Raw genomic sequence first — 19,860 nt, 5'->3', positions numbered from 1 at the left:
TGTCCTATATCTATACATTAAGAGGAATAAGTTCAATTTATCCTTATATTTAAGGTCAAGTCTCCAACCTAGTAAATCACATGATTTTGTATTTTATTTAAAGAGGACTTGATTGAAAACTCATAAATATATAAATAAAATATAATTTAATATTTATATTTAAATAAACTTTTAAATAATTTAAGAGCTTAAAATGGATCGGTTGGATATTAAAATCTTTTTTATTTTATTTTATGTTCAATAAAAAATAGAATATACATCTTAAATAAAAACTTCTAATATAATCTATCATTTGTTCAAGATAAAAGTAATTAATAATAAACATATTGTAAAAAAAAAATTCATTTAAAGTTTATTTTGTTGAAAACAAACTACGAGCAATTTCTCTATCCTTAATTTACATAGAAGTGATAGATGGAGAATTTTCATACAAGACACATGAACTAATCATATTGCTCCACTTGTCGGATAATAAACTCCATGATACGGTCATAGGGGTTCGCATCACTCGAATAAATCTTGCTATCTTTTTGTATATGAAGATAGATAAATAGATATTGATTGATCAGACATCAAACATGGGAAACATTATAGAATCTTTCCAGGAATTTGTTCATGTTTGGCCCTGAGTTTAAGTAATTGAACTGACGTCCTAACTTACATTAATTAATTGACATCCCAACCATGAACAACAGCCACTAAACTTATAACATGTTCTTGAGAAGTGTTAGGCATGTTCTTGAGAAGTGTTAGGCTCAAATCTCTCTACAACAAAGAACAATTAACAACTACTAAGCATAAAATAGCTCCTTTCAATCATTGCATTGAACAAGAAATCAGTCCAATCTGACCATATGTATAAAATAACTTACTTTTGCCTTATGGTTTTGACGTCATGATATAAAACATAATTTTAAAATATAAAAAAATATATTTTCAAACAAAAAAACCCTTTAAAAAACAACTACTGTTCTTTCTTTCCAGACCACGCTTTCAGTTCCGACATGCTATATGCTATGCTCTTGCATGCAGTGAGGCAAAGCTACAACAGTGAAGACAGATTTGTCTTCTGCAGAGCTTGAAACTCGGATTTCCATTCTGTTTCACCTTTCGCATTGCACAAACATTCTGGTCTCGGAGCCCCATTTCAATCACATTTCCAGGCTAACAGAAGGGGTCCCATGGCGAAACGTTACCAGACTTTGGTGCATACGAAAGGTAGTTTCCTATTGCATGATAAACTCAACCTTCGCATTGGCAAGGCGGTGTCTTTTTTATTAGACAAGTGGGGTAAATGCTTGTTTCTCATTAGACAGACATCAATTAAGACGGTCTCGGCACAGTATGAGAGAGGGAGAGAGCAATGGTAATTACAAAGTTTTAAGAGTTGCAATTAGCAACCGTTGATATTAGACCAGCTGGTCAACAGTATATCGAGAAACGAATTTCACCAGCTATAATAATGAGCATATGAATAACTGATTTACATAGAAAAAGCTGATAGTGTAGACTTTTCATATCCATGAAGCAATCTTGCATCGAGGAACATAGAGATGAGGATTAAGCAGTAGCTGCAGCCTGTTCTTCAACAACCTGTGATACTGAGAGAAGGGTGCAGGTGAGGTTGCGGTCACCATAGACATTGTCGACACGACCTGATAAAACAGCACCGTAGAAGAGTCAATCAATTGATTAGAAAGGTATCAAGGAAGATGGACTTGAATATATCAACTCTGGAATGTATGCTGGATTCAGATTATTATATTCTTGAATTTAATTGACAAAAGACAATTATAAAACAAAGAACTTCTAAGAGAGATTAGTAACAATTATGAAACCAGATTTAGCTTTATGCATAGCTCATGTGTGACAGTTTATCTGAAAGAAAGTTAACCTATCCATGCAAAAGAAAGCGAAGGCAATCGAGGATAAGATTAAACAAGGCAACTGAAAGTCAAGATGATGAAATGGGAAGTATGAAGCAAGTAAACAATAAGGTGGGCATGCATACCTGTACTAGGCCAGAACTTGGCAACACGAAGCCAAGAAGCAGGGAAGGCTGCATATTCCCGAGAATATGGTTTTGTCCATGCATCTCCCATAAGCAAAGATGGTGGATGAGGAGCTCCCTGCATTTAGAATTTCCATAACCACTCCAAAGCTCATGAATAAGAACAGGTTCCAAAATGAATCAAAAGAACGCACAGGTAGAAAAAATCAAACTAAAATTGCCTTTTGTGCTTTCTAGGTACAGAATTAAAAAAATATAAAAAGCAATTTCACCTTGAGGACATTGTTGTGGATATCAGCTTTGCCTTTCTCAATCTCTGCAATTTCTTCCCTAATGGAGATAAGCGCATCACAGAACCTGTCTAACTCTGCCTGCAAAGGATGTCGAATGCAACCGGAACTCAGTATGTGAGAAAGGGAGAGGAGGAACAGCATGGGAAAATGAAAAAAGGAGAGGAATCTACTACAAATCTTACCTTGCTTTCACTCTCAGTGGGTTCAATCATAAGTGTTCCAGGAACTGGCCATGACATTGTAGGTGCATGAAATCCATAGTCCATAAGACGCTTGGCAACATCTTCAGGCTCAATTCCAGCGGTGTTCTGCAATAAGAGTGTTTTAGATTACTCGCTTCTGATTAATAACTATGAAACAGACATGTAATAACAACTACCTTAACGCCTCTCAAGTCCACAATGAATTCATGGGCAACTGTTCCGTTGACACCACGGAAAAGAATGGGATAGTAATTCTGAGAAACAAACCAATAACAAAGACAAATCAGAGAACATACAAGATATTCACAAATTGATTTCAAGAGTAAGTTCATAACCCCAAAGTCTTATTAGAAAGAATAAAGCTACCATGCATGGTAAACACATCATAAAGTAGTAGTAGAAACAAAAAGCAAGGGTATAAACTGATTTATAAATGAAGCTTTACCAGTTTTACAGAACTTATTGATTATTGATTACAGCATGAAAGCAAGTCAAGGAAAAATTAAGTACCTCCAATCGCTTTGCCATGTAGTTTGCATTCAGTATAGCTATCTTTGAAGCATCAGTTAACCCCTTCGAACCCATCATCGCTATGTACGTGTATGATATTGGCAAGATAAGTGCAGAGCCCCAAGGCGCAGCTGAAATGGTGCCAAGAGGTTGAGACTGGTCAGGGGCTGGAATACCACCTGTAGGCACCTTCAGTACAATAACAAAGAAATTAAAAAAACTGAATGATCAAGACATGAAGACGATGGCATTTAGTAGTGGTAATTGCTGTAATTCCATAAAAAGACAAAAGTGATGACTGCTAAAATCATCACAAACAATATGACTTTAAAAAGGAAGAAATTATTTGCTCCAATTTCAAGCAGTACGTATTCCTATTACCAACAGGATAATGTCAAATACAATAAAGAATGAAAATGTTTTTTCATGCATATCTTAAGTCCAACAGAAATTAAGGAAGCATTTCTCCCATCAGGGTCACATCATCCTTAAATAGAAGCTAAGCAAGTCTGTGTAGATATGGATGAAGTTGTTCATGGTAAAAAAGTAGATACCACAGGATGTGAAGGAAGATATGGTGCCAAGTGCTTCTGCACACCAATAGGACCCATGCCAGGACCACCACCTCCATGCGGAATGCAAAATGTTTTGTGGAGATTGAGATGGCAAACATCAGCTCCAATAAAACCCGGGCTTGTGAGACCAACCTGTAGGGACAAAAAACATAAAATCAATATGATAATATTTTCAATAACAAATCTCTCATTTACAAAGTAATAATGCAGAGATGTCCATAAAATGCCATTCAGATGACATGAGCTATTCAGTTTAAACCCCACAGACTCTGTATGGAAGACCATGAATCTCTAGGGATCAGCTCCACATTGTTGGTTTACTATTTGCTCATAAATTTTAAATGCAGTCTATAAAGCAAAACAATGCAAAGCAGTTCCTAATTTGAATTACTAAAAAGACATCATGGTCTGGCTTGCAGTCTGACTCATAAACCCTCCAAGTGCACCTCTTCCCAGATTACTAGATTGAATTGCAACATTAGGATGCTGGATACCTTCTCTACTCAGAGACCCACCAGCCATCGTGGCAATAAAAGGTGAATTTATGAATTAAAGGATGTTGAAGCTGTCAATGTATTTTGCAGAAAATATTCTATGAAGTAACATCACCATATCACACAGGAAAGCTTATGGTAAGAAAAATGGAAAGGACCAACGTATCCAACACTAAAACCAAATGGAGATAGCTTGAGAACACAGACCTGAGCATTCATGTTAGCCCCATCCATGTATACTTGACCACCATTGTCATGAATTATCTTACATATCTCATCGATTCCTTCTTCATAGACCCCGTGAGTTGAGGGATATGTAACCTGAAATTTAATATAAAAACAGGGCCACATGAGAGGTTTCCAATGTCTCTTCCACTGAATTTTTGTCCAATACAAACTTCAATCCATCAAGGAAACAAAATAGTCACACCATAAGTGCTGATAGGTTGTCCCTATTGTCTTCAGCAGCCTTCCTTAGCTCTTCAACATTGATGTTTCCCTTGGCATCAGTTCCAACAGCAACAATCTTCATTCCACACATGGCAGCACTCGCAGGATTCGTTCCATGTGCTGAAACAGGTATGATGCACACATTTCGATGATGATCTCCTCTTGCCTATTGTATTCATTCAAATGAGAGACAGACATAAGAAACAGCCATATGCAACACAAAGAAACCATATGAGATTTGATGATATACAGCAAGGTTTGAGACCTGGGCACATGAGTAAAGTAAAGTAAAGTAAAGATATCAATATCTTTAATGTAGAGAAGCTACAGCCAAGTTATCCCTTTGTCAGTTACAATTCGAGGCTAGATATTTTCAAGATTCTAATGACAATAGCAACAACACGTTAAAACACCTATGCTCTCTGATGCGGGAATTCTTTTAATGGAGAGTCAAAGCAAATCAACACGGTTTTACTTTGAGGCATGCTTTTATTTAGTCTCGATGAGTATAACTCAATGCGATTGACTTTGCTCCTCGCAAAAAAAGAAAGTTTCAAGCAAAAAGGCATCAAGCATTTCTTGCTCTTAAAAGCAACAAATGCAGGAATAAGCAATCTTTTCATTGAATAGTTGACGTCACCGTACCTTATGATATGCACGAATAACCATAAGCCCAGCATACTCTCCAGCAGCACCAGCATTTGGTTGGAATGAGAAAGAGTCAAACCCAGTAATCGTACACAATAGATCACCCAAATCATCGAACATTTCCTATGACAGTACCAGAATTGAGCAAAGGTCAATTTGCTTCATACACAATATCTGTTCTCACACAACAAAAAACATAGCACATGTCAAGTTTCTGTTTAAGAAACACGTGCAACTATCTACCTGGTAACCTTGAGACTGTTCAGTAGGAGCAAAAGGGTGCATATCAGTGAAATTAGGCAATGTCACTGGCATCATTTCACTTGTAGCATTCAATTTCATTGTACAAGACCCCAGTGGAATCATACTGTGACACAAAGAAAGATCTTTTGATTGCAGCCTATGCATGTATCTGAGCAGCTCATGCTCGGTATGGTACCTGATAAAGTCAAACAGAAGTCAGAGTGGCTTCCAAATAATATCCCCAAGTAGTTCAGATTTTGAGAACTAGTCTATACGTGTTAAAGATTGGATGGGTCAGATATGGGCTCTCCCTTGTTAGACCAGATGGGATCACATTCTGAACCTCTGGTGCCAGAGATGCAGCTGTGAAAGGGACCTGACATTTGAAAGAATGTAATTCTTAGTTATTGTCAAAATTATGATTTATGGCAACAATCTTATTAGCAATTGCAGTAGTAGAATGGTACTTACAGGCTTTCCACCAGAAAAAACTTTGAAAAGTTTATCGACATCCTCTAAGGTGGTTGTTTCATCAAAAGAAACAGTAATCTGGAAAACAAAGCATATTCTGAGAATCTCATGACATATAGTTTTGTCAAATTTCAAAACAGATGGGATTACACTTACGGTTTTTGCATCTACAACTCTCAAATTTATCTCGCTTTTGTAAGCAGCATCAGCAATTGCATGTGCATCAGCACACTTAACCTTCACAGTGTCAAAGAAGGGAAGGCCCTGGACTTCAACTGTCCCAAGTTTCTTCAGTCCAACTGTGAATGCTCCAGCAAGACCATGGACCCTTTGGGCGATGGTTTTAAGGCCTTCAGGTCCATGATAGACAGCATACATAGCAGCCATGTTTGCAAGCAATGCCTAAACAGAACAAGAGACTCCTTTCAATTGAAGCACAACCAACACATATGCAATATGCCCGCTTTGGTGGTTTAGTAAAAATACTAGTAATTATGTTCCTTCCAATAATTTTGAGCTAGGCATACTGTGTATCGTAACTTTGTCAGAAAACAGGGCAACTTAATGAGTTTCATTACTCTATACAAGCAGTTCTCAGAATATAAATAAGAAAAGAACAATATAAACAGTAATCTCTTACTTGAGCAGTACAGATGTTGCTGGTAGCCTTGTCCCTGCGAATATGCTGCTCCCTAGTTTGCATCGCCATGCGCAGAGCAGGCTTTCCTGAAGAATCAACACTAACACCAATAATTCTACCAGGCATCATCCTCTTGTACTCTTGTGAGGTTGCCAAAAACGCAGCATGAGGACCACCATACCCCATTGGAACACCAAACCTCTGAGCTGAACCAACAACAATATCCGCACCCAGTTCACCAGGAGGCTTCAACATCGTCAATGCCAACAAATCCGATGCCATAACAACCTTAACTCCATGAGCATGAGCATTCTTTATAAACTCTCCATAATCCAAAACTTCACCTTCAGTCCCGGGATACTGAACTAAGACCCCACAAACATCCCCAGATTTATAATCAATGTCCTTAAGATCTGCGGTAACTACCTTAAGATCAAAACCTCCGGCTCTAGTATCACAAATATCAATAGTTTGAGGGTGACAATTATTAGCAATAATAAAAGTCTTTTTCTTTCCCTTTTGAATGTTATTACACATGGCCATTGCCTCTGCAGCAGCAGTCCCTTCATCAAGCAATGAAGCATTTGACATAGGCAATCCAGTAAGATCCGTGATCATGGTTTGGTAATTGAGCAAAGACTCCAATCTACCCTGAGATATCTCAGCTTGGTACGGTGTGTACTGGGTATACCAAGCCGGATTCTCCATTATATTCCTCAAAATCACAGGTGGAACATGAGTGTTATAATATCCCATCCCAATATAGGACTTAAAAACCTTATTCTTTGATGCCAGATAATTCATATGTTCAATCATTTGGCTCTCGGTTAACCCTCCATCAAACTTTGAGAACTTCATAGAATCAAGTCTGATAGATTTAGGCACAGTTGCATCTATCAATGAATCAAGAGTATCAAAGCCACATAACTCAGCCATTTTGGTTTGTTCTTCTGGGGTGGCTGAGTTATGGCGGCGAGGGAAAGTGTCACTTGGTTTCAAAGATTCAACAGAAATGGATCTTATCTGTGACCCAATGCCATAAGAACCAGCAGGAACATTATGGGATACAATATTTTTGGTTCCTGGCAATAGACCTGATCTAGGACTCCTAGAACCAAATGATGACAATGAGGAAACATACCTTGAAGGTGTGTATGATACAGGAGATGAAGAGTTTAACAAAGATGAATCATTTCTCGCCTGCTTGTGACTTTGCTTTGATTCATTAACCAGCCTTTTCAAGATTGCACGGTTAGCTAGCCTCCTTGCACGTTCCATGAGTGCAGCACACAAACAGAGAGAGAGAGAGGCAGAAAGTTTGAGTCTTTATGTATTTTTGGTAATAAACTGGGTCTTTTTTTTTTTTTGTTAAAACTGTGAATGGAACTGAGAGGGAGGCGAAAAAGGAAATGGGGTTGTTGAGAGAGAGAGGAAATAAAGTGAAGTGATGATTATCTTTGCTCCATGGAACATGTATGGCAATGGGGGGTTGGTGATAATATAGTGAATTTTGTCTCCAAATAAAATTTAATACGAATATTTTACAGTGAAAGTTGTGTCTGTTTAATATTTAAGAAATTTAAGTATCGAAAAAGAAAAAGAAAATAAAAAACTCAAAAGCTTCAAGATCTGGTGGTGGTGGTTGGTGAGTGACCAGGCAACTAGAGGAAAAGGACGGTTTTGTGGATATCGCCAATCTGCAGAAAATTTACCGATCTCTAAAAAATGAATGGAAGTTATTGAACCAAAGGGGATTGAGTATCATTGGATCAAAATGCATTCCAATTTTCATTCAGACAAAAATAGAGGATTTTTATTTTTTTATATTTATTACAAATGCATAATTTCCATAATTCTTTGGTGGCACAAGCACTTTCACACTCTGCTTATCTTTTATGTCTCACCTCTTGTGCTTGGTATAAGGCTAGGATTTGGAGCAAACAAAGACAAAAGAGATGAAGATAATGTCTTTCTATTTTTTATTTTAAATGTTCAAAATTCACTCTAAATTTATGAAACATTTATCTTATATTTTTATCATCCTTGAACAAATACATGTTTGTTCCTTTTGTATTTTTTTTTCATCATCTGAAAGCATAATCTCATGGTGGTATATTAATTTATTTTTCATGATATGATACGGGTAGAACTAAAAAAACTTTATTATAAAGCAAAGAATATCTAATCAGCGGAGAACTCTATGATATTGCCATTAAACTCGGTCCAGCGAGTCAATCTTGAAACTCTCAACTCAGCTTCTTGCCAAGTCCGAATTCTAAATTAAATCATAAAAAATTTATCTTGAAGTGATGCAGTCGACTTTGCAAGTTTAAGGGAACAAAAATCAAAGGAAAAAAATGATAAAAAAACAAAGATCAAATGTGCAAGCTCAAAGACAACCTGTATGATCAATAAAAAACAATTTAAATTAAAAATAAATTGAAGCTAATATTTAAAAAAAAAAACACCAAGATAATGACATATTGAATCGATTCTGGTCAACCCGGTTTAACTCATCAAACCAGTGGCTTGGGTTGTGGACTCCAACGGGTTCAATGATTTTTTTGTTTTAATTATATAATAAAAAAAATAAAAACTAATTCAAAATCAACTCATATATAAAATGATAAAATTAAAAAAAAAAACAATAAAAATCATAAAAAAAATCCAATGTTAAAAGTAAAAAAAAAACAGGTTGCGTCAAGCGTGAGGATCTAAATGATGCAATGTGTAATAACCTTAAAAAACCCAAAAATTAAAAATATAAAAATATATAATTAAAATAAATAAATAAATAAATAAATAGTCATATGAACCGGCGGCCTCCCAATTTTTTTAATTTTTGTTAATATGACATTATTTATTATTCTGTTTGGAACGGGATTTCTTTTTTATTCCCGAAACCTCCATGGAACGTATCATGAGTTTTTAAAGTGCATTGTTTATGTTTTTAAAATTGTCTGAGGAAAATATTTAATTTTAACTGACAAATAAATATATTTAAAAAAATATCTTTTATTATTGAATAAAAAGATATAATTACGACGAAACAAAAAAAATCTAGGTATATAAACAAACCACACTTACACTTCACATACACATATTTGACAAGTGGCGCAGGTTAATTTAAGAAATTTTCTCATACTAATTTATATGAGATTTTTATTAAATATGAAAAAATAAATTAGTATCCATAAAAAATTGAATGATTTGTTTGCAGGCATTGTTTTTAGGAAACCATCACCATCCGATCATAGATTGTGAAATTTCCACACACACACATATATTTTCCATTATCACGGGGAGGGCGTCTAGTTTGGGGTGGGACCCAAAAGTTCGGTGGGGGTATAGTTGGAAGAATGGCGGAATCAACCTTGAAAGTTTACGAGTCAAAGTTTGGAGATGCTAAATTTATTAGCAGAGAATCTGTCTATTCGTCAGAGGACGAATCTAAGATCCCAGATCTGGAATTTAAGATATTCATGGTAGTACGTAAATATTATTTTTAATAGTATTTTTTATTAAAAAATATATTAAAATAATATATATATATAGATTATTACATGTACAGTTCTAATTTTCTAACAAAATATTATTCCAAAAATGACTGTAAAAAACTCATCAAATGATGATTTCTCAAGGAAAGAACTAAGCTTATATTTTTTTTATATAGATTATTAGGTTCACTGTCTAACATCATAGACCAAACAAATATAATTTTTATATATCATTAAACTTATCTGTATTATTTTGTTATTGATACACTGTTAATTATTCCATTTCATAACTATAATTATGCTATTAAACGCGAAAAGATTCACATCCTAAATGTGATTTATTAAATAGATTATTTGGAAAAAAATAATAATTTGTAATAATTTCAGTAACTACTTATCCATGATCTTAGATTATAGACCAGAGGATATTGGATCTTTTTTTTTTTAATCCATGGGCTATGTATTCCATGTATTTTTATTCTCAAATATCATGATATATGGAATTAGGAGCGAGTAAAAAAAATTAAAAAATCAATTAAACCGAGAAAATTAAAAAAAAAACTGAAGAAACCAAACCGTGAAAAAAAATCGATTAAAATTTTGAAAAAACCGACCGGTTTGATTTCGGTTTTATAAGTCTGAAACTGAAAAAACCGAACCGAACCCAAACCCGAACAAAATCGAGCCAAATCGAAAAACCGAGCCACACCGGTTTGAACCGGTTTTTATCCTAAAAAACCAAACCGAACTGAAACCGATCGGTTTGAACCGGTTTTGATTCGGTTTCGGTTTATTTTTTTAAAAAAAAAAATTTAATTTAGTTATTTTTTTAATATAAACCAAACCGAATCAAAAATAATTACTCCTAACCTACATCGAGCTTTACTAATTTGTTGAGCAATTATATAAAAGAAACTAAACTTTACATTAATTTTTGTTTGGTACAAAACTCTACATTAATTGACAGAGACAAGACAAAAACTAAGTAGGATGTCGGTAGTCAAGAATATCCGCTCTAATCCTTAACAACGGCGAGTAATTTTCTTCCACGAAAATTCCTCACCTCCGCTCACATTTGATTATATATAGTCGAGTGACTTTAGAGCACGGTTTGTCTGGGGCTAATTTTTATATTATACAGCACAAGTGCTAGTTTTTTTACTAATACTGTGCTGGAGTCGGATAATTGTTTTTTCTAAACTTAAAAAAATATAAAAATGTTATAAAGTCAAAAATTTAATGTATACTAGACAACAAAACTTTTTAAATACTAAAAGATTGATATATTAAACAACATATTTTTTTTTTTAAAAAAATATTAAAACGGCGATGCATTGGATTAATTCGGACAAATCATAGTTAAACTGTGAATCCCGCGATTCGGGGCATGAGAGCATGATAATCCAATGAAACCTATATCAAAACAAACAAAGAAGGTCAATCGTGATGAATTAAATATTGAAGATAAAAAATGAAAAAAAAAACTAAATCTAAAAACAGGAAAAAAAACTACTTGAGTGAATCTAGATTGGTGGTCGGCAACACACCATGGGCTGATGAAATTAAAAATGTACACTAAAAAAAGTTAAGGCAATGTAAGTGCTTTTAAATAAGTAAACAAAAATCAAAGGCTTAAGTCATCGAGTCACTTAGGTTCCATAAGGTCGTTCAATATAATATGAAAAAAATAGCAACCTCGATTTACTAATATGAAAAACCAAGTAAATCCGAACAAATTTTTTAGACACGGGTTAATCCTCCAAATTTAAAACCTGTTAAATCTTAAACTTGGGTTTAATAGAAAATCCCAACTCCCGACAAATATAAAGTTGAAGGATGAAATAAAAAAAAAATCTTAGACTTGGGTTATTGAGTTGACAAGTTTATTAAGTTCAGTTATTTTAATAGTATGGAGAAAAATACAACTCTAATTTAATAATATGAAAAACCAAGTGAACCCGGACGAACCTTTTATACCTGTGTTAATCTTTTAAATTTGCAACGTGTGAAATCATGTATCGGGTTCAATAAAAAAACCAAATTTATAATAAATTCAATACTGAATGATGAAATTATTTATGAAAATATATTTTCATAAATATTGCTAAAGCAAAAGGAAATAATCAAAAGAATGATGATCAAATTTGATAGGAAAAAAAACTATGGAGGATGAAATTGCAATAAAAAAATCAATTTAGAAAACCATTTAAAAAAAAAATAAAAAGAATGGAGACCAAATTTAAAAAACAAAATAAATTAAAGGAGGATGAATTTGGAATTTTTTTTCTAATTTGAAGTAATTAATTGAAATAAAAGAAGTACAATTAAAATAAAAAAGGCTAACTCTCAAGAAAAAAAATAAATTGAAAGGTGGTTGTGATTTTTTAGCGTGGCAGCGGGCCAACCGAGGTGGAAAAAAATAGAAAAAGAAAACAAAATCGAGGATGCGATCAACCAGTTAAAATGAAAATACATGTGCTGCCCATATAGGTAGCAACTATCAAAACAAATTGAAAGACAATTGGAGCACTATAAATCACCACATGAGTCGCTTGAATGTGGCAGAGCAATTTACACATTAACGAGTGTCGAATCAAGCACCAACCACCTTTTTTATTAGTATTTTGTAGTTAAATAAAAATACCAATGTGTTCATAATACAACAGGACAACCAAAAAAAACAAAAACAAAGAAGAAATTATTAATAAGCCCACGAAGAGAAGGCTAAATCTTTCAAATTCTACGGGCTCTATTACATTATTACAACAATATTTAAATTGTGTGGGGGAATCACTGTTCCCCCACACAATTCACCATGAATTACAATAATAATCTATAGTGTTTTTATTTTTTCTAAATTATTTTATTTATTTATTTATTTAAAATTATTTTTGTTGATTTTACTTTTTAAATATTGACCTAGTTAAAATTTTTGCTTTGTAATTTTTTTAAAAAAATACTGTGGATTGCTGCGATGTTTTTCCACATAGTTTTTCTATTTTATTTCTTTATTTTTCAAAATTATATTTGTTGATTTTTTTTAATATGGAGCAGATTGAGAATTTAGTTTTGTAATTTTTTTTTCTTTAAAACATTGTTGATTGCTACAGTGTTTCTCCGCATGGTTTTTTTTTTAATTTTATTTTTTAATATTGAGCTCGTTAAAAATTACAGTTACAATATGTGAGGAAAGCACTTTAACTTTCCTTGAAAATTATTGTTGCTTGCTACAGTGTTTTTTCCCACATGGTTTTTTTCTGCTTTTGTTATGTTTTTTTCTAAAATTATCTTTGTCAATTTTATTTTTTAAATATTAAGCTGGTTAAGAATTGCAATTACAAGTAAATACAAGTTTTTCCTCACAAAACACTATGGATTGATACAGTTTTTCCTCACATAGTTTTTTTCCAGTTTTTTTTGTATTTTCTTTTTTTGTAATATTTTTTTCCAAAATTATTTTCGTTGATTTTATTTTTTTTAATATTAAGTTGGTTAGAATTTAACTTTGTAATAAAGCTTAATTATGTGGGGAAAACATTGTAGCTCTGCTCATAAAACATTGTGGATTGCTACAATGTCTCTGCAAATGGTTTTTTTTGTGATAATTTTTTTCAAATTATCTTTTTCAATTTTATTTTTTTAATATTGAGTTGTTTGTGAATTACAATAACAAGTCATTACAAATAAGGCTAAATCATGTGGGGAAACACTGTAGCTTTCATCACAAAACACTATGAATTGCTACAGTGTTTCCAACATGATTTTTCCTCTTTTTTTGGTGTTTGTTTTGTTATTTTTTTTTCTAAAATTGTCTCTGTCAATAATATTTTTTTTAATATTGAGCTGATTAATAATTTAGCTTTGTAATTTTTTTTTCTTTAAAACACTGTGAATTGTTGTAGTGTTTTCCCATGTGATTTTTTTATGATTTTTTTCAAAATTATCTTTGTCGGTTTTTTTTTTTAATATTGAGTTGGTTAATAATTATAATTACAATAAAGCTAAATCATATGAGAAAAACGTTGTAGTTTTTCTCACAAAACACTGTGGATTGCTACAATATTTCTCTAAATGGTTTTTATTTTATTTTATTGGGAAAAACGCTATAGTTTTCCTTACAAAACATTGTCAATTGTTGCAACGTTTTTTCTCATGAGTTTTTTTCCTTCCAAAATTATCTTTATTGGTTTTTTTTTTAATATTAAGTTGGTAGAAAATTTAGCTTTGTAATTTTTTTTGCTTTTTATTAACTGAAAATCTAAATCATGTGGCGAAAGCACTGTATCTTTCCTCACAAAACACTATAGGTTGCTACAAATCATTTTGTTCAGTCTCTAAGTTTTTGATTACCAATATAATTTTTTTTCCCGTCATGAAATATTTGCTCCATCATACCTTTAATTTCTATTACTTATCTAGCGCTGGTTCACAATTATAACACTATCAAGTGCATTTGTTTTATAAACCCGTGGCAGCGCACGAGCATGTCATCTCGTAGTTATTATACCGTGTTAAAAAAATTTAAAAATCCAATGAACCCTAGATTCAAGCTAACAAATCTCTTGTCTTTAAGAACATTTAAATAATTCTACTGTGTCATTATATTATAAAAAAGACCAAACAATCACCAAATTATATCAATAATAATCTATAAACCCGTGAAAAGATTCAATTATTCTTTATAGAAAACCTTGACAGGACTTTACCCAAACCCTTTAGTTTATGTTAATAACCCGACCGTTGACAATATGCCCTACTTATCCAGCCCAACCGTTTAAGATATGTCCGGCTTCAGTAGTCCGACCAGGGTAAGGCCAGATGTCTTCAAACTGTGACCTGGTCCGATGAGATTTTATAGGGTACGCATGTTCCATGGATACATCAATTTTTAATCAGACGAAGAATGCAAATTAAGGCACGGGAGATGTCACCAGTAGGAAGTCAGGTCCTACCAAAACATTAGAGATAAAGAAATAAGAACCAATGGCAAGGGACAACCAACATTAGATCGTTTACTTCAACCAACATAAGAACCAACATTAGATCTCACCTACTACAACAACTCTCACAGCCACGTCAATGCCCATTGTTAAAGAATAAAATAAGAGAGCTGTTGTTGTCTACTTCGGCTGTTATAGAGTGTTTTTTTTTTAATAAAAAATTGATTTTTTTTTAATTTTTTTTTAATGTTTTTGGATTATTTTGATGTGCTGATGTAAAAAATAAAATTTTAAAAATAAAATTTTAAAAATAAATAAAAAATTATTTTAATGCATTGCCAAGCAAAAAATACTTTAAAAAACAACTGCTACTACATTTCCAGACACTTAGTGCAGTCATGCATGTGTCTTGAGAATGCCTGCTATCTAGCTAACATTAATTAATTAACTTTTTTTCAATTTTAAAGTAACGCTGGATAAGAAATAAAGATTGAGAGGTTTTTTTCTATTATTTTTTTCTCTCTTTTAATTTTATCTTCAAGATTTTTTTAATGGTTGGACGGGTTACCTTTTAGACTGAATAAGTTGATTCGGTCATGTTGGATCAATTCCTATATGATTTAATTTTAAACTTGGGCCAGGAAAATAGGTGGAGACATGAGGTTTTTTTCCTATCAATTTCATCATTTTCTGAATCCCACCATCGAGATTTTTTTACTGGTTGACTGGGTTGTTTTTGAATTGGCTAAGTCAACAAGGTCATGTCAAACCAACTTGCATGCAATTTAATTTTAAACTCAGGTTAGATGAGGAGTCAAATTAGAATGTTTTAAAATTGAACCATATGTAATAACCATGTCAAATAGTTGTCTACATCCTAAATATTTTTATGTTGGATTAAAAAAAAAATTAATTCGACCTACATGCTAGTAAACTAATTTATCGATCAATTTATTGGCTAATAGAATAAAATAAGAGAGCTGTTGTGGTTTACTTTAGCTGTTAGATATTATTTGGTAATGTAATGTAATATGTTTTTAAAAGTACTTTTCACTTAAAGATATATTAAAATGATTTTTTAGATTTTTTTTTTATTTTTGATATCAACGCATCAAAGCCGTTAAAAAAACAATCAATTTGATATCTTTTCAAATTAAATATACTTTTAAAACATACCTAAACACAATTACAAATACAAAACTAAACGATGGTTATCGCAATAGAAAATTTTATGGTGCTCAAGGAGTAACTAGTGACATCTTACTAGTGATTTTCCTCACCTATAATTTCTCTCTTCTAATTATATCTATTTTTTTAAAAAATAAATTAAAAAATAACTAATAAAATACCATTAATTATTCTCGCACCATTATAAAATTTCTCTAAAAATTAGAATGCTTGCTAGCTATCTCTCATTAATTAATTAACTTTATTTCCCAATCTCACCCCATTATATTATTATCATATCTATGGCCCAAGCACTCCTCCTTTTGTCTCCATTTCCTTCCCTTTTCCCCACCAAACAAGCTCTAAAATTCCTTGATTATTTAATGTAGTGATCGCGTTTTTTTAATTTGACTTTGCTTGACCCACCTAACCACAACTATTAGATGAGCTTCGGTTTTTTTTTTTTTTTTTGAGAAAATTTGAGGAACAATTTATTATTATGAATGGGAAGTTTCAGTTTAGTTTTCTTTTGAGAGTGATCTATCGTTTCATGGTCAAGGTTTAAATCCTTGAAAATGCCGAACTAACTACTTGTCGTCGCCCTTGCAACATAGAACGACTTCTCATCTATAACCGCGACAATGTTTTGTCCTCTTTCTTTAGGCCGCAGCGGCCCATGAAACATCAACCCTCTTAATTCAACATGATCCTTGGTCCAAAAGAGTGATAGGCTTAACATTCATTTCTACTTAAATTACCATGAAAATTTATTCTCAGTTCTAGAAAATATTTTAAATAATTTTCATATCATTTAATTTAAATTCAAGCAAAATAAAAAATTAAATCAAGATATTTTTTTATTATCAGTTTTTCTTTCTTTTTTAATTTACTTTTTTTAAATGTGTTATCCATGAAGTATAACAGGATTCCCAACCGAAAATAAAAAATTGAGCAATATTGGATAACTATCATACGATTTAATTTTAAAATTTAATAATAATATCAAATAGATTTTTAAGTCTAAATATGTTTTTTAAAACCGACCCACATAAACATAAACTGATTTTTTCTACAAAAGCTGATCCAATTTATCCAAACATTGTATCGTTCAAATGTATTTTCTCTTAATTAGCTGCGAATTTTCTTCTTTATATAAAGAAAGACCATGCATGTGTGCGTGTGTGTATAAAGACTGGGATGACAGGGATTTTTCCAGGTGGAGAATGAGACCAATCATTTCACCATCTGTGCGCTGTCAATGTTGATAGAACGGCAAGTTCTCGACATCGATCACCTGCTTAGCTTTTCTGGAGACACTTCGCATCACACAAAATGACCAAGAAGAATCTTGAGCCATTTTTGTGGTGCATGTACATTTGTGTTCAAGCACAGTTTTGATTTCCAACGCTTGCATACACTGACCCCTTCTCTTTTGGTTAAATTTCTGTGCCATTTTTCTCTTAGTAAAAATAACTTGTATTTGTTAGCCTAAAACTTAAATCAATCGATCTCGCGGTACTTCGTTTTCGAAATACAAGATTTTGGTGTGATATATATTGCATTTATTGTTATTACAATGCTTTAAAAAATGTAGAAAAATCCATATGCTTAAGAAGATTTAGGCATCATACGATTTAATTAATTAGTTGAAAAATAGCTTACAATATCATATGGTTTATGCTAATTAATCTAACATTGTTCAAATACAAGAACAGCAGCAATTGAATTACGTGCCTGGAAGACCTTAGATATTATTACTGATTACAATTATCCCAAGACAAACTGATAGGAAGCAAGCAAGCAAGCCCGTACTAGCTTTGGTTTGCAGCATGCAGGGAAAGAAAGAAAAAAAAACCCTCTCGCTGACAGAAATTAAACAAACTGACAAATTCCTAGAATTAAATCAAAGATCGAAAGCGCATAAAAATGACTCAGCTGTGAATAAAGCCACAAGATAGTTCCATTAGAAGGATTGCAGCTTCTTCCACATCATGCGGAAGCACTTGTTGTAAGGCTGGATTTTTGCTCAAACTTAATGCGAGATTTTTGAAACAAAGCTTCTTTTGACTCTGAAGAGATGATTCAGGAGGCTTGCTCAGTTTCTTGTTTTGCGAAACATGGTTCGTCCTCGATTTCTTTACCTTGTTGTTTACCTTAGTGCTCCTCGTAGATGACGATGCCTCGATGGCAATAACTGTGCCATTTGCAGCCGCTGCGGCTGCTGCCATAGCCCGTCTGGCCTTCCTTTGCCGAATCCCGCAGGCATTGCAAAGTGACTGCATAAAAAAATATCTGCCTTTTTTAGTAAACAGTTTTTATGTACATATTAAAGCATTGAACAATTCGTGTGTAAATAAATAAAACCTTAGGGCCGCGCGGACCGCTCCTCCAAAGTGGGGTTGAGGTAGTGTTACAATCCGAGCAGACTCTAATATTGCTGTTGCTGTTGCTGGAGGAGTTGATCTCGTTATTCTGATATTGCTGATTGTGAAACTTGAGCATAAATTTCATTGGCATATGATCAGTTTCTGAGCAATTCGAGTTGGTCATTTTTTGCATCAGCCTCATCTTCGAGGGCATCCATTTGACTGAACTTTCACCACTTTCTTCAGCTCCATCCTCCATTTTAGATGAGGATAAGTTATGGAAATTGCTATTATAATTGTGATCATTCACCTCAGGTTGAAAAGAAGAGCTTGATCCGCCATGTGATATGTTGTACATGTCAACCTGATCAGATCAAGACCAAAGAACAGAAGGTTACCCAAGCAGGCCATACATGATATATTAAATGAAAAAAGAAAATAATCATATATTTATGATCATGAAAACTACTAAACTTCATATTAGACAATTATGACTGATACAAATTCTCATGGAACTTGATTTGTGTTGAAATCAAATATTGAGTGGAGGGGATGGAATTAAAGAAAATAAAATGAATATATGATCAAAGATTTTGTGAAATTATTAAATGCAAACAGTTATTACATGACACAAACACTCATGTTATGAACGATCATGTAAATATTGCATTAATAAGAGAATGATGTACGGTCGCCACAGACTTCTCTACATCTATCAGAGGTTGAGATCACATGGAAAAATAACTTTCGGACAAAAACATGAAAAATTTGAAATCATGATGCAATTAGAAGATGTTGTCCTTGCCTCCTGATTATCGTGCTGGCGCGACTCTCCAGGTTTGGTTTCTCTTTGATGATCATGAGCACTTGTGTTAAAGAAATTAGTAGGACCTGAGAGAGAAGTGGCAGCTTGATGTGGTGACAGAAAGAGCTGCAGGTTTTGCTCTTCTCTTAGATCCACAAAAGGGAAAGAAGAGGATGCTGGATTCAGATAGGCTGGAGTCATGGAGGGAGAGGGGGGGTGGGGGAGAGAGAGTTTTGCTGCTGCACCCGCTGTCCAGTAAAGATGGACAATATGGAATAGGATAAAGAATAACAAACAAGGCTAAAAGGGCCTAATTAATAGTAGCAGGAGACTTATAAAGGAAGAGGTAAAGAGCAAGAAGAGGCCTGAAAGCCATTCACGTGACTTCATGTCACCCAAAGAAACAAATTATATGAAGACAAATTAAAAGGAGGTGTGGAATGCTACTACTCGACCCAGTATGACAAAACCCTATCTGCTGTGTTCGCCCAGTACCAGTTCAAAATTAACTCCATGAGGAAATATCAACTATATATACATAACTTCC

At 33.2% G+C, this 19,860-nt stretch overlaps 2 protein-coding genes across 2 annotated transcripts; both read right to left on the bottom strand.

Annotated features, from left to right (window-relative positions):
• Window positions 1–1,367: 1,367 nt before the first annotated feature.
• On the bottom strand, window positions 1,368–8,023 carry LOC7470701 (glycine dehydrogenase (decarboxylating), mitochondrial). Its single transcript, XM_002308526.4, has 15 exons — window positions 6,539–8,023; window positions 6,055–6,300; window positions 5,899–5,976; window positions 5,703–5,803; window positions 5,428–5,623; window positions 5,182–5,307; window positions 4,517–4,702; window positions 4,294–4,407; window positions 3,572–3,724; window positions 3,018–3,206; window positions 2,684–2,761; window positions 2,487–2,612; window positions 2,284–2,382; window positions 2,012–2,129; window positions 1,368–1,655 (listed from the first exon to the last, which is right to left on the bottom strand). The coding sequence occupies exons 1-15, from the start codon at window positions 7,814–7,816 to the stop codon at window positions 1,561–1,563; spliced, it is 3,183 nt and encodes a 1,060-aa protein (XP_002308562.1). The 5' UTR covers window positions 7,817–8,023; the 3' UTR covers window positions 1,368–1,560.
• A 9,840-nt stretch (window positions 8,024–17,863) lies between these two features.
• On the bottom strand, window positions 17,864–19,635 carry LOC7470700 (GATA transcription factor 21). Its single transcript, XM_002308525.4, has 3 exons — window positions 19,314–19,635; window positions 18,507–18,872; window positions 17,864–18,418 (listed from the first exon to the last, which is right to left on the bottom strand). The coding sequence occupies exons 1-3, from the start codon at window positions 19,512–19,514 to the stop codon at window positions 18,074–18,076; spliced, it is 912 nt and encodes a 303-aa protein (XP_002308561.2). The 5' UTR covers window positions 19,515–19,635; the 3' UTR covers window positions 17,864–18,073.
• Window positions 19,636–19,860: the final 225 nt, after the last annotated feature.

Source organism: Populus trichocarpa, chromosome 6 (genome assembly GCF_000002775.5).
Source record: "Populus trichocarpa isolate Nisqually-1 chromosome 6, P.trichocarpa_v4.1, whole genome shotgun sequence".
In the NCBI taxonomy this organism is placed as follows: domain Eukaryota; kingdom Viridiplantae; phylum Streptophyta; class Magnoliopsida; order Malpighiales; family Salicaceae; genus Populus; species Populus trichocarpa.
This window is presented reverse-complemented; position numbering and strand designations above follow the sequence as displayed.

What these genes read in the sequence shown, in the direction of transcription:
- LOC7470700 (XM_002308525.4), bottom strand. Translation starts at nt 19,514, where the DNA reads ATGACTCCAGCCTATCTGAATCCAGCATCCTCTTCTTTCCCTTTTGTG. An exon ending in GCCAGCACGATAATCAGGAG is followed by an intron (nt 18,873 to 19,313) that starts GCAAGGACAACA and finishes TGATCTGATCAG; the next exon opens with GTTGACATGTACAACATATC. An exon ending in GCGGTCCGCGCGGCCCTAAG is followed by an intron (nt 18,419 to 18,506) that starts GTTTTATTTATT and finishes TTTTTTATGCAG; the next exon opens with TCACTTTGCAATGCCTGCGG.
- LOC7470701 (XM_002308526.4), bottom strand. Translation starts at nt 7,816, where the DNA reads ATGGAACGTGCAAGGAGGCTAGCTAACCGTGCAATCTTGAAAAGGCTG. An exon ending in TTATTCGTGCATATCATAAG is followed by an intron (nt 4,703 to 5,181) that starts GTACGGTGACGT and finishes TGAATACAATAG; the next exon opens with GCAAGAGGAGATCATCATCG. An exon ending in CAAGTTCTGGCCTAGTACAG is followed by an intron (nt 1,656 to 2,011) that starts GTATGCATGCCC and finishes CTGTTTTATCAG; the next exon opens with GTCGTGTCGACAATGTCTAT.